Raw genomic sequence first — 15,680 nt, 5'->3', positions numbered from 1 at the left:
TCTTTTAATATCTCAGAGCATCAGGAATAAATTGCCACATAATACTTTTATCACGTTGAAAAGTTCAGGCCAGTACGGTACATGATTTTTTCCTTCTTCTACACAACATTTTCAGGATTACTGCAGCTAAACAGGTGTGATCCTCGGTCACTGAAAGTAAAAAGGAAGAGCATGCAAACACTGTGCTGGAGTGGTTCTTACCCAGGCTTCCGTGTAATGAATGACATACACTCCTGATACCAACAAGCACTTTTCGCTCTGCATTATGTAACCTGGCATGGCAAAATAAAGTGAAAAATGAACAATAGCCAACCTGTGCTTTCCTCATGTATACCAAAGGTTCTTTGAGATGTTCAGGAGGTGCAGCAGGATGGCTAGGTAAAGGAAACCTAGGGACAAAAAGAGGCAGCTAAATATTATACGTTATCTGGATAAGTAATTAATTCTCTTCATTAGAAATTACTCACCTCTGTAGTCCACGTCATATATGAAACAGAGTATCTGTTAGCAAACCTGTGTGTTTTCAGAAGGTATAACAACATAATAAAACTTTAATTCTTATCCTACTAGCGTGGTAGCTTCAGATTAGCAATTTAATTGCTCGTTAAAAGTTGAATTGCACAACAATCTGAATTCATAAATTGGGGGAATTTTTAAATTACTGAGCTTAGTAAATGCTCATGTAAAAATTACCAGAACTCTTATTTTTAGCACATAAATATTGTAACATTTAGAGGGATTTTTTTAAGGTTCAAAAAAAATCTGTGAACTCACAACATATCTTTTCGTTTCTCCCAATTTCCTTTTCCATATCGCTATATATTTTTAACATAGTTGAAATAATATAAGTGCTATCTTCCATAAGAGTCATGTTTTAATAGATACAAATTTAATAAAATTTAAAAATGTTAATGTCTCGTGGATTCTTTCTGTTTTCTAAGTAACTTTACATTCGTATTCCAAATGTACTGGTTTTATTAAGAAAACATTTGTTGACTCAACAATATTTGAGCCATTTTAGGTACTAAGGATATGATGGTAATTGAGACAATATCCCCTGTTCTCATATACTTAACATTTAGTAAAGGCAGTCAATAATTATAAAAAGGGACAAATTAATAGAATAATATCAGAGAGTAATGAGTGCCATGAGAAGATGAGAGCAGGGTAATGAGATAGAAGTGATTTGGAAGGATAGGGAAGGTGTCTAGGGGAGCTAATACTTGAACTAAGACCTAACTGAGAAGAAGGAGCCAACCAGGCAAAGATGTGGGGAAAGGATATTCCAGGCAGAAAGGCAGCAAGCACAAGATCCTGAGTTAGGAACACTTGGCGTGTTTAAAAATCAGAAAAAGCCAGAATGGTTGAAATAAAATGATGGACGCACAGTGACATGAAATCACAGAGAGAGAGGGCAGTAGGAAAACACAACAGTTCAACATTTACTTAGAGATTCCAGTCTTTTTCACAACAACATGTAACTCCTATTGAAATTAGTCGTAACACTTGTACCTACAGCAAAGCAACCATGTTCCAATAATCAAGAACCATACACTGAATTTTCAAGAAGTACCTCATTCAAAGTGGGACATCAACATGTAAAGTGTTTATGATATACCAAGCTGAACTACACCTATCCCAAGACCTAAGTGTAAAATGTTCAAATGCCCGTAAGAAACATTTCTGGAATAGAAAAAGCAACCTGGTCTACCCAACCTAGAAAACAGTTGTATTAACTAATTATTTCCAGCTAACTGTTTTTTCTACTAAAATCTGTACTCTGTGTACCTAAATAAATTACCTTTCCCCACTCACAAATGAAAAAAAATTACGATCTTCATATACCTCAATATTTCTTTTTATATGCAAGATAAGCCAAGACTACACTATATGGTAACTAACTTGAATTTTAAAAAAACTATATACTTCATACTGTGTGATATATCATTTGTAAAGGGACGTAGTTTAGAATTAAATTGTTTTAAAATTCTTTCACGTTATGGGGCACCTGGGTGGCTCAGTCGGTTAAGCATCTGACTTTGGCTCAGGCCATGATATCATGGATCGTGAGTTCAAACCCTGTGTCGGGCTCTGCGCTGACAGCTCAGAGCCTGGAGCCTGCTTCAGATTCTGGGTCTCCCTCTGTATCTGCCCTTCCCCTGCTTATGCTGTCTCTCTCTCTCTCTCTCTCTCTCTCTCTCCAAAAAATTAATAAAACATAAAAAAAAATTTAAATTCTTTCACATTAATGATAGTTATTTCCAAATTTAATAAAACTTAATTTAGGACTGAGACTTGAGAGTACTTACTTATAATCTTAAGTTATTTAATGAACAAAGACATTTAATTAAAAACAGGGAACAAGAGGTGGCAACCCCAAAATCATTAATATAAAACCAAAATAAAGTTAGATTTTTATTCATTCAGAAGTATTTAATAAGAACCTACTGAGTGTTTACAGTAATAAAAATAGTAAACAAATAGGCTAAAATTCTGTCGTTGTGCAGCTCACATTTAGTTCTATGCAGAGATGAAGGTTGACAGGTAAGAACGAAGCACGGAAACTTGGGCATCACTCTTGACTCTTGTCTCTTCCTGTCCCTGAAATCCCTCTAAATCCTTCTCATCCTTTTTCATCCCACTGACACTGTTGTAGACAACAGACATCTCCTGCCTGTATTCAGCCAACAGGTTCTTAAGCAGTCTCCCCTGCTTCCACACTATTTTCAGCCTATTAGCCAATTTGCCTGGCTGTATAGCCACAAGCAATGTCTTCCTTATTCACCAATGATTCTATTTCCAGTGTCTAGCATAACGCCTGGCACATACTGGAAAACCAGTACATTGCTTAGTGAGTATAAAACGCAGACACGATCATGTCACCACTCTGCTTGAAATTCTAAAATGACACCCAAATGCTCTTAGGATCCTGTCTAAAAAGGCTTGAAGAAGCAGCACATCCCCACCCACGTATCTAGAATCGTCCTTTACCATGTCCCTCGCCCTGTACCACCCAGCCATAAACTCCATATAAACACACATAAACTCCAGTGTGCCACACTTTCCCAATTCTGAATCTCTGAGCCCGTTGCTCCCTTCTAAAGCACCTTTCTTCTCTACTCCTTCCCCTGACTTACTCTACCTTAGCTTTTGATTTCAATCTGAATATTGCTTCCTTCGGTAAGCCATCATGACATCCCCGCCCTGAGTTAAGTGCCTACTCCATTTGTCTGGCCCATCGCAGCACCTCTTGGACTATGTACTATCCATACTATACTATACTATAATTGTGCTCTAATTGCCTTCTTAAACCGTGTGTGCCTCAGAGATGTGAGCTCCAGGAAAGCAAAGGCTATCCAGCTTGTTCACTACCCTCAATTCCTAGCTCAGTGCATAACACATAGCAAGTACATTTAAAGCAACATTCAAAAGAAGGCAAAGAAGAACGGTGATTAGGACATTTTGGAAGTGCTCTGGTCTACTGCCTGAGGACTCTTCCAACAAATGCCATGAATATCTATAAAGACTTACTCTATCTTGTGGTCTAGTGTGAGAAACCCATTATCTAAAATCTTCCCATTTTTGGTCCACTACTGCTCAACATTCATACCTCTCCAAGGTATGGTGGACATTTGCATATATCTACTATAACAGTAGACTGTGGGATGTTTTTATAATATATATTTATATAGAAAGACTTTAAAAAGGATTATTTACTTCTTTAATTTATATTCCTTAAAAGAGAATGATAGGTCACCTAATTCTTAATAAACTGTTCTACACAAAGTACAGTGAAAACTAAGGGAAAAAAAGGTACATGTTCCATGTAAAGACTGTCTTAGTTAAATCTTTTTAGTAAGTTTAGGATTAATAACTACACTGAGTTTCTTCAACAAATATTTATCACGTGTTAGCATTGGCAGGTGGCGTAATAACTACCTGTTGACTCAAAATCATTTATTTGATGCTCTAGAAGGCACTAAAAGAAATATAAAATTCAATTATTGTCTTATAGCATTTTTAATCCAGGTGAGAGATAAAATATAAACATATGTGAGGTGCAGTAAAACACATGTGCTTTGGAATCAGACAGCTGGAGGTTACGACCTAGTACTACCATTTACTAGCCATACGATCTTCAGTAAATTATTTAAGTAGTTTAAGCCTCCGTTTTCTCTTCTGTAAAATGGTTACAATAATAAATTCCACAATCATAGGGTTGTTGTGAAGATTACATTACACAAGGCAATGAATTTAAAGTGCTTAGCACAGTGCTTGCATAAAATACTCCTTCGATCAATGTGAACTATTAAATATTAACACAACAATAATTAAATAAATTAGTCAATCTTAAGTGGGAAGAACTAACTTCGGCTAGAATTACAAGCTTCAGGTAAATAACAGAATACAGAAAATTTTCTGTCTCTTTTAAACAGGAATCGGACAAAAATCTCGGGCGTGTTTACCAAAATAGGTAAAAGGAAAGTGAACAATTTTCAGGTATCATCTATATAGCTCATGTGTCTACACCTCTATTAGGTAAGAGGGCATCTTTTTTTCTACTCTGATTATTTAACCTAGTAAATTCTTCTACTTTATTTTTTGTTTTCTTTACTTGTCCATCTAATGGTTTCTGTCAATGAAAAATGCAGCACAGTATACCAAGTCCTCTTTATTCTTCTGACTTATGTTAGCAAAAACACTTCCCCACTCTGGATGTGTCTTCCCTGTGAAAAGAGCTCCCTTACTATAATATTCTTAGATTCTCCCCAGGGCTTTTTCTCGCTTGCCACAGAAGAGGTTTAGCGCCTTATCCGACTTTTAAATTTTGGAATAATAAATGGAATGTGCTCACTGATGCTTTTTAACTGGAAGGTTAAGTCTAGTTAATTCTGGAGTTCAGTTAAAGGACCCATTTTGCTCTTGCACTAAGCTACAACCTTTTATCTGGTCTTTATCAGTAATAAAAGTATGATTTTGATATCCTATTTGGCTTGTTTCTCAATTTCTTCAGAACCCAGGCGAGCAAAAAAGGTAGTACTACTTACTCCTTCAAAAATCTCAACAGATTATACAAAAATACTTAATGTCTATTGTTAGGATACTGAAATAAGACAGTGAATGAAACTCTGTCCCTGCCATCAAGTAAACAGGCACTCACTGGTCAGACAACCATCTTAAGGAATGCATTACACTACAAAAATTGCAATCATCAGTCAAATCTCCTCAGATAAAAATTCACTGTTTGGAATTACACACAACCGGATGCTTTCATTCCACCAGTACTGGACACACAGACCCACACAGTTATACGCTTTCTATGTCACCGTCAAATACATAAATCATCATGTTCACATTTAAGCAACCTGTGGCATCTCTAAACTTACTGTAAATTTAAAACCTTATTTGTCATGATAAACATCTATTCCTTGGAGGAATGATATCAGGGGTATCATTACGGTCAACTTCAACTGACAGATAGCACTTATACATGATGTTATTTAAGAATTCATAAGCCAACTGCGAAAATGGCGATAAGCAGAGAAGCAAATACTGATTTTTAAAATGTGTGTCTAAGCACAGATCCACAGGCCTTCGTCTGAGTCCCTTTAGAAACAGCTCTGATAAACTGGATTATCTTATTTCCTAGTTAACAGCAGATTAGAAAGGGCAAGTTGGAAACAAAAGTGTTAGAAACTAGAAAATGCTAGAGACACAGGCACATTGAACAGCAGTTTTAAAAAAAAGAGAGCAGACATAAGAACTCCATTAGGCTATAAACTCCATGAGGGTAGGAATTGATTTCTTGTTCTATACTATATTCCCAGTGCCTAGCATAGTGCTAGCCCATGGTAGGTAATTAAATAACAGATGAATAATGCAGTATTGAATAAACTACAAAAGCTAACACTCTAGATCTATATTCTTTGTAGTAAGAAATAGTTTTACACACCACAACAGATTCTGAAGACAAATCCAGATTTAAAAAAACACCGATTTTCTTAAGAATGACACCAATTTTGAAAAAAAAAAATGTTAACTATATTTAGAATGGTTGCTTTATAAAGAGAGAAGAAGGGTAATAAATATCCAAAATGGCACCAATAAAAAGAATGTTGATAAGCTTCAGTTATCTGAAATATTAACTTATTTCCCTAACTATATTGGATAAAGGAGTTATTAATATAAAAATTTTGGTGGTAAAAACCCCCATATGGTCATTACCCATTCTCAGGCAAGACTGTAATTTTTAAATATATCAACTTATGTGAAATGTTACATAAATACTAATGAGAAATAATAATATAATGAGTGTACATAGCAATATTATATTCATTACTTACAAAGTAAATACAGCTAAACGTAACAGTATCTCAAAATAGGTAGGAAAAACTCACACACTCAGTTCACTATAAACAGCATTCTGAAGTTTCTTCTCCCAACCTATTTTTTAAAAAAAAGAATAAAACATGTGAACATATTAGTTTTCAAAAGAAGCATACATTGTAATAAAGCATATCTCACTAAAACTCTGACATCATATTCATTTGTGAAAGAACTTTATCAATTGTCAATTGCTGTGTCAGTGTTATGAAGGAATTATTTCTTACACATCCACTGTGTCCATTGGCAAACACTGAGTAGCAAAATTCTCAACATATTGTCTTTTAAGCAGAACTACCGCACCAGCTTCTCCAGATGGGAGGACCACTGCCCCTTCCACGGCTCAGGGGTTCAATGAACGCCAAAGCAGAGCTAAGTGATGCACTGCTGGTGCTATGGGGGATGTGCCAAGGGAAGGGCAAGAAACAGCCAGGCACCTGACAAAGACAGATCGTAAGCAGTCACAACTAACTACTTCGTAAACTCCTGAACAACAGAAACATTATTAGAGGTACCCCCAGACCGGTTAGCCTGGCCTCTAACAACTTGAACTTTTCTGGAAAAGTAAACCACTTAACATCTCAATTTCCATGTGCAAGGGTTAGGATAGGGAACCTCTCTTCTTGCTGTCAAGAAAATTAGGATTTCCTTTTCTTTGAAATGACAGAAAAGAAGAGGGGCGGGGGGAAGTATAGAAGGAAAAGCAGCCATGAACAAAAAGTAAAAGAGGAGGTGCTTAGCGAGGGAGATTCTTCACACATTCAGGATGTGTTTTGATCAGGAAGTAAACAGTATTTAAAACTGGTTACTGCAAAGCAGTGATTCCCACAGTGATCCTGAATTTTTGCAGCATTTTATAGAAATATCTGAAAGTTCTAATTCTCCTCAACTAGAAACCTATCCAGACACTGTTTCACAATTTTGAATGAGTAACTGTTAGGCCGGTGATAAAATATTCCCTCCAAATAAAGTATTTCTTTCTTTTGCCTTAACGAATTAGGAGGAAAAAAGCAACTTACAAACCTGATATTTTAAAGAATTCCTTAATATCTTCTTTTAGTGATTCAAGTTTAATCTCAGGTCTCTGAAGACTGGCCTAATTTAGAAGAAAAAGAAGAAAGGAAAAGACAGAGGTCAAAAGTCAGTCATTTACAAAGGAGTGTCCAAACGTGCACACTATTTTAAAAATTCCTTTTTGAAGTCACAGCACCTCAGAATTATCTAGAACAGCTCATAAGAAAGAAGACTTTTTCACCTACTCTTAAAATACAGGATCTGTGATGGTACACTGCAGTCTACTCCACATATAAAAACTTATAGCTTAGGAATACTTAATATTTTTATCTAGAATTTTCATCTTCATGAATCTTAATATCTATTTTTCTAGCAGGAAGAACACTCAGCTTTTATAAATCCATTCTCTTAATATTGTGTCAAACATATACGGTGGCATTTACAACTAATGACCAAAAACCCAGTTGCATCCCTGATAGATGGATTTTTCCTCGTCAGATTGCTGCTCAATGCAAACCTGCATTTGTTGTGCGTAATTACAGAAAACACATAAAATTACCAGTTCAAAATACGTATTCGTGTCTCCTTCATCTCCACGTGCATGCTTTCTATTCTATTCATTTTTCACACTGTAATATTTACCAAAAGTAATCATTTCCTCAATTTATAATGGCTTCTGTAATTTTCAAAGTGTTGATCTCTCATCATCTAACTTTTTCTATCAAATTTTAAAAGCATAGTGCTTCAGAAGGCATTTCTATTAGGGTTAACTCATGATAAGCATTTCAAACGTTAAGAAATCAAAAATTGGTCTTCCACTACTTTGCTCCTTCTCTTCTATTTTTTAATCTTCATCTATGAAATGACCATGTACCAGATCTTCTAAGTCAGAAACTTCAGTTATTCATAATTCTACTCTAACTCTTCAAGGCACCGACCCCTTTCTGGGAACATGAAACATGACATTGGAGACAGTGAGTTATTGTTTGGTTTGGGGTTTTGCTGTTGTTGTTGTTGTTGTTGTTGTTTTTTCATCTCCCTGATTTCCACATAAAAACAGACCAAGCAACTGAACGGGAAAACCAAAACCCCATGGAAAACATTTACAACAAAACTTGGTGATAAGATATCCCCTACAAACTTAAAATACAAACGGTTGGGGACAAACCAATAGCCACAAGACTTGTACGGTATTAGCGCTTGTGCAGGAAAAAAGCAGAAGGAAGTAAGCAGTTGTGGTATGTGATGGATGTGAAAACAGGAGAACCCCAAAATAGCCAACACTATTTTCACTGGAACATACGATGAGCCAATTTTAGAACAGGAGCTAAAACTGGGAGGGGTTTTGCCCAACTGAATACAGCAGACGAAGTCTGAACAGACTGGAGCAGCCGAGCAGCTATGAATTCTTGACGCTGACCAACCAGCACCCCCTTTCTAGACAAGGTCACACTAAGGAGAAAATCCTGATAGAGTAATAAAAATTGAGGATGACAGGGAACCAATGGATTGCCTGGAAAAGTGGTAAATAAAGGAAAAGGCATGTATCTTGCCTTTCCTATAGAAACTGCACCACAGGGTAGTTACGTAATAGATAAGGGGAAATGTTCCTTGATAAAAAGTATTCTAGCTGATAACTAAAACAGATGTGATATCATCAGAATATCACCATTCTGCAACCTCTAACATATTACTAACTCTAGGCACTGAGCAGAAATAGCTGTTAGCTTTACAAAAGACAACCAGATATTATGTGCTTCTTAACGAAAGAACACTCTAATGCCAGCAGTGATGACCACAGGGGAGACACTCAGTCTGATCAAGCCAGTGGTCCAGCTGTCAATTTATAAGTCATGTAAAGGACAGACAAACATGCTAAGTTGCACCATGAGGGTGCAATCAGAGAAATCCAGGATATAAGAAATTCTAAAGGTCAAATGGCTCTGTTCTTTAGTTAATAAAGTGTAAGGAAAACCAAAGGAAGGAGAAAAAAAACCAGTAGATTAAAAAAAAACATAACAAAAAAAATTTTTAATTGGCAAGACTGAGTTAGGGTGTCTTAGTGTGAGGGATATACCCTTGGTTAATAAAACTATCAAGAAATGCAGGAAAGTGATTACCATAAAAATCAGGTTGTTGGGGAGGGAGGAGTTTGTGATGAGTGGGGCAAAAGGAAGGGATTCTGGTGTGGCAAAGTTTCATTGTTACAAGGTTGTTCATCTTATAGTTCATTACATTATAGGTTTGTTTTATAAAGTTTCTATCTGTGTTTCGAGCGTCAAAAAAGAAAAAGAAAACTACATCTCCCAATTTATTCTCTCTCCATTCTAAAGTCCCACACGTAAGCCTAAGTCCTTACCATTTCTCATCTGGGTCAAGGTAACAGCTTCTGAACTGGACATCTTGCCACTTTATTTACATTCCAATTACTTCCTAGGGAGCATTCTCATACTCCCTTAGCCTACTTTTTCTTCTTTCTTAGCATTCACTACCTCCTAATATACCATATGATTCATGTATTTACTGTGTTTATTGGCATGCTGTCTATCATCATTCGCCAGAAGTGGTGAGCTCCCTAAGGCAGAGGTCTTTGTCTTTTTGTTCACTGCTGTATCCCAAGTGCTTAGAATAGTTACTTTCACACAGCAGGTGCTCAATAAATGTTTGCTGAATACATGAACCAATTTCTCCCTTTACTAAATCCATCCTCCAGCGTCTTCTTCCCCAAACAAGGCTTTCCTGACTGCAAATCTCCACAGCATACACAGGAAGTCTAAACTGTTCAAAAGGGCACACTTGCCCTTCACGATGTAGACCAACTTACCTCTCCAAATTTATCAGCTGCCCCTCCACCAAGCTAACAACATCCTGTCTTTTCTTACACCTCTTCCTTCAAAACACCCTACTCCTTAGTCACAGTGAACTACATTCACTGATCCCCCAACTGCCATATATTTTAAGGGTTCCAGCCCCCCCCCCACCCCTTGCCTACAAAGATAGTACACTCCGTTTCTCTGTGATGGCATTTATCAGATTACACTGTAATTTTCAGCTCACCTATTTTTCTTTTTGACTCTTAAATTCAAAGGCAAGGATTATGAATTCATTTTTGCATATCAAGTATTAACTCTAGTAATTGTTGCGTGACAAAATTATATTGATCCAACCATGTACTAGCCTTTTTAACCAATTTTCACCCAAATAAACAAGGAACTTCATAAAACCTATGTTTTAACTAAAAATACTGGTTTCCATTCTATTATTCCTAGGATTTTAAAAGCTGCAAAACCTGGCTCATCATTCAAAAGTACTAGAGCAAAAGGAAATAGATTTTCTTTTACTAAGCCTATATTTGGAAATGACTCAGAAGTCACATAATTTAAAGAATTTCAAGAGAAAAAACTGGTCATTCCTTCTAAACATCTTCAAATATTTTAAGGTTGCTAGACTTCCTAGATATATATATTTTTTTTTAATCAAAGGCAAACCAAATTCCTAATCATCAACAGAATTATAAAAATCTTGAGAAATTTGAAAAACAAAAGCAGGGTCACTGATAGGAGGGCAACATGGTAAGACAGTTCTCAAACATGTTTTAGTATAGCAGCATAATCCTTTTTTCAAATGAAATCTGAACCCAATGAAAAACCGTACTATATAAAATACATGGAAAGTGATATAAGTAGACAACGCAAAGGAGTGTTTTCTCATTGTCGAAGGTATAGTTATAGTAAAAATGTATATCTTTATTATGCTATAGCCTCAATAATCCAGTTTGTTTTTGCACTTTGCTTTGGTTGCTCAATATAAGGAAAAAGTCTTGATTCACAGAGATAAGTGCTTTCACTTTTAATAGCCTTCCTGGCCATGTCAGCACACTCACAAATTAAACTGCTGCAGGAAATCAAAAGAGTAATGGGAACTTTCTTTTTTGAAAACAAATCCCGAAATCATTTACTATAAATACAAAAATCAGACCAGCTTCTGATGCTTATAACTGCTAAACCTACACATATCATGATGTTGTTCCCACACGATTTGTCACTGGCTGGCTTGTCCCACATCGCAGCAGTCCACCACGAAGGGAGCTTTGTTGAGCAGGTGCACCTACACTCTTCCTACCCCTGCAGTAGGATCCTCGCCCAAATATTCTGAAAGACTCGTGCAGAGTTATATCCTTCCTCATCAGCGACACATTTCTAAGTGTCCTTAACATATGAAGATGATGAAAGCAACAGGGTTTTATCCTGGGACCTATTCAGAGACAAGTTAATTTGGAAGCACGACAGTGGATTATGAAGTATTTAATATAAAAATGCATCTGAAAGAGTGTTGTTTCTTAATATATTTTTAAATTAAGAATTTTTAAATGAATAGGACATTTCCTGAGTCCTTGGATATATCCAAGCACAGTTTTGAAACTACTTGGGACTAAATAAGGATAGGATTTGGCATCAGAAGACCGTGAATTATCTCTCAGCCTTATTTATTATCTTGGTCAAGTCATTTAACCTCTCTGTATTCTCTATTCTCAGTGTTCTTTATCTAATAGGGAAAGTAATATCTGAACTAGGTTATTGTGAGACTCACATAAAAAAATTTTCAAAGTTATTTTTAGGCTGTTGAAGTCCAGTGTAGATTAAAGTTGTGTTATAAAATATAAGAGATGTCCAGATGGCAGTGGACTAAATGTAAAAGACTTCCAGGGAAGGAGTGCCTGGAGGTACAGGTTTTTAAATCTACAACAAAATTTAAGCCTTTCTTTAAACAAAATGCCTTTAGCTCACTATGAGAGCTGGCAAAATATGATCAAAAATATAATCTAATGAGAGTGTACATTGCCCTGCATATATCCTTCACCCATTTATTTATGTTGACATTTCTGACATCCTCTATCATTCTGCACTGTAAAAACACATGACTGTCTCTGCCCCCTCTACCCCTCACACACACACACACACACACACACACACACACACAAATCCAGTTTCTTTCCACGTCCACCATAACAGTCTTAATCCAAAGCATTAGCCACTGGCCATCCTAAATTTCTAAACCTGGTGAGTAAAGAAAATTGGAGAAATAAGTGGCTAATGTCGTGGGTGAGTCAAAGAAACTGGGAAGTAACGTGAGACTAGATACTCCATGAAGAACAACCAGGGCACAGCAAGGTCTACAAAGAGGGTTCCAGTGATCTTTTAATTCCCTCTAAAGAGGCCCCAGCCTATCCATTTCTCACTATGCCACCATGCTAATCTTGGACTTCATCTTTCTGTGTCTGAAGAATCACAGAATTTCAGGGTTAAAAGAAACTACAGAGTTTTTATAGGTCAACTAACCATTTAATAGCTGACTGTCCTCTCAAAGGGGTTTTGTAGCTTAAAAACTCTAACTCAGAAACTCTAAACTAGCTTTCTAGCTTAGAAACTCACTACATCCCTACTTAGCCAATTCCATCTTTGAATTATTCCATTAGAAAATTCTTTATTATGAGCTAAAATTGACTACTCTTACCATCTGCCACCATCACAAACACACAAACACACACATAATGTCACAGAAAATAAGCCTAATCCCTTTTCTGTAAGAGACCCTCAAATATTCGAAGAAAACTACTGAGTCTTCCCTAAAAGCTTCTTTTATCAAGGTCACATATATTTACAGATGTTCCAAGTTCTCTTTATATGACAGATTCTTCTCACCACCCTGTCCATTCTTCTCTGGGCAAAGTCTAGTGCAACCAGTCCGCTACTGTAATAACTTCCTAACTGACCTCTCTACTTTGCTCTTTCCACTAGACCCCTGATTCTCAAACTTTTAACCCTCAGGACCCTCAGTCTCTTAAAAATTGAGGATCTGAGAGTACTTTATGTGGATGATATCAACTGATATTTATAGCATAAGAAATTAAAACAGAAAAAAACACATTTGTTTATTATTATGGAATTTCCTCAGAAAATTGGAAACTGAATTACTACATGATGCAGCCATTTCAATTCTGGGTATATACTCAAAAGGGACTTGAACATATATTTGCACACGCATGTTCATAGCAGCATTATTCACAATAACTAAAATGTGGAAGCAACCCAAGTGTCCACAGACAAATGGATAAGCAAAATATGATATGTACACACAATGAAATACTACTCAACCCTTAAAAAGGAAGAAAGTTCTAACACATCTACAACATGGATGAACCTTGAGGACATTATGCTAAGTGAAGGTAAGCCAGTCACAAAAAGAGAAATACTATATGATTTTCCATATATGAAGTGCTTACAACAAATTCAAAGTCAACAAAGTCAAATTCATAGAAACAGAAAGTAGAATGGTGGTTGCCAGGGGCGAAGGGGAAGGTGGGAATGGAGAGTTAGCATTTAGGGGGTACCAAGTTCTAGTTTGGGATAATGAAAAAGTTCTGGAGATGGATGGTTTAGTGATGGTCACAAAGCAATGTGAATTAATGAATGTCACCAAACTACACACTTAAAAAGGGTTCAAATGGTAAATTTTATGCATATTTTACCACAATAAAAATTATTTATTAATTCATTTAAAAATAACAATATAAACCCATTATATATTAGCCTAAATATTTTTATTTAAAAAAACTGTATTTTCAGAAACAGAAATTCGTGAGAAAAAGAGGCACTGTTTTACATTTCTACAAATCTTTGATGTTTGGCTTAACTGAATACAGCTGGATTCTTCAATCTGCTGTGATATTCCATCTGTGACACTGTTATTTTGATTGATGTGTATGAAAAAAATCAGTGTCACACAGAGATGTAACTGGAAAGAGGAGAGTATTTTAATATCCTTTTCAGATATTGTAGATATTCTCCTTTAATAGTATAAATGGTATACCAAAATTTGACTAGTATTTACCTAAAAATTAGTTGCAATGTGGAATCTGAACATCAATAAACTTTTTATGTTTTATTACATAAACATGCATCATTTTGCCTTGTACTTTAAACCATTCTTCTACCTATACATGATTTCATAACATTATGCATTGATCGTTTTGAATATATGAGGTGATGCAGTAGATCAAAAACACTTTATCAAAAAACATCAAAAAGTAACATTCTTTAACATCACCATCAATATCATCAGAAAAGTGTTTAAATATTGGGAAGCCATCAATTTCACAGTGGTGGATTCAAGCTTGAATTTTATCATTGGCAAGAGATAATAATTTTCCTTGAAATAACAGGTCAATGTTGCTCACTTTAGAGAAAATATCAGCCCAAGTCCGAATGACAATAGTTTGTCAATTGCTCTTTCAAGTAAAAATGGTGTTTCACTTAAAAAGGAGTAGAAGGAGCTGGGCAATTCAGCTTGTATCTCAATGGCAGGAACACTTTTTTCTGGATAATCATATTTCAATACACAGCAGAAGTGTCTTATGCATACTTTCTATTTCCTCAAATAGAATATTGTAAAAATGTGTATTCAAGGAATGAGATTTAATAAAATTAATAATTGTTTACTGTTTCATCAAGGACATTCAAGTAAAACTGACTTTTTTTTTTTTAACCGTGACTATTCAGTGGTGAAGAATACAATGACTACTTTGGTACTACTTTGGAATGAGTTTGGTACCAGTTCCCGGTTTTGAGCTAAGACACTGGCAGTTAAACCCATCACCATTGCTTCTGTGCTGATGCAAATGTTAGCACAATAAACTTTTTAATGGTTGTATTACATAAAATAATTTTGACCTGAAAGGGCCTTAGGGGCCACTGGAGATCCACAGACCATACTTTAAGAACCACTGTGCTAGACTTTAGCTTTCTTGAGGACAGCTGTCTTTCACAATTAGATATTTGCCCTGCCATACAGATGAGTCCTTCCAATAAAATGTATCCCTAGTAATAACTCTTTTTCTGGAAAAGACACCCAATTTAGATTCTTCTGGGTAGTCAAGGGAGGGGCAAAAGTTTCTCTTGAGCCTGAAAGATCTTGACTGTCTTCAGCTCAAAACAGTCCATGTACCAATGTGGCACATTTTGGAGAGACTTGTTCTGAACTCCTTCACTCTCAGGAAGTGTCCTACAGCAGAAAACTTCTTGCTGTGCCTACATTAGGAATTCACTCCAATTTTCCATCTTGAGTGCTACCTAAACCTTCTCTGTCCTGAGCTGTGTCCTTTCAGTCCTTTCAGTATATTTATATCCTACTTATTTACAGTCTTCTTTCAATAATTAATTGAACCTTTCCTATGTGCCAGTTGCTGAACATAAAAGAAAAGACACCATTCTCCCTCACTCAAG

General features: G+C 36.0%; 1 protein-coding gene across 2 annotated transcripts in view; it reads right to left on the bottom strand.

The window, feature by feature from the left end:
- Nucleotides 1-15,680, bottom strand: part of TBC1D19 (TBC1 domain family member 19) — a 144,421-nt gene that overhangs the window by 111,731 nt on the left and 17,010 nt on the right. The window contains exons 2-4 of one of the 2 annotated variants that reach the window (XM_060655285.3): nucleotides 7,408-7,480; nucleotides 6,399-6,444; nucleotides 314-389 (exon numbers count right to left, since the gene is read on the bottom strand). In XM_060655285.3, the coding sequence (XP_060511268.1) occupies nucleotides 314-389; nucleotides 6,399-6,444; nucleotides 7,408-7,480 (195 nt within the window). The remainder of the gene's footprint in view (nucleotides 1-313; nucleotides 390-6,398; nucleotides 6,445-7,407; nucleotides 7,481-15,680) is intronic. The other variant, XM_060655288.3, reaches the window with a different exon arrangement.

The sequence above is a fragment of the Panthera onca genome, chromosome B1, assembly GCF_046562875.1.
Source record: "Panthera onca isolate mPanOnc1 chromosome B1, mPanOnc1 haplotype 2, whole genome shotgun sequence".
Lineage (NCBI taxonomy): Eukaryota > Metazoa > Chordata > Mammalia > Carnivora > Felidae > Panthera > Panthera onca.
Note: the sequence above shows the minus strand (reverse complement) of the source record. Positions and strands in the feature narration are given on the sequence as shown.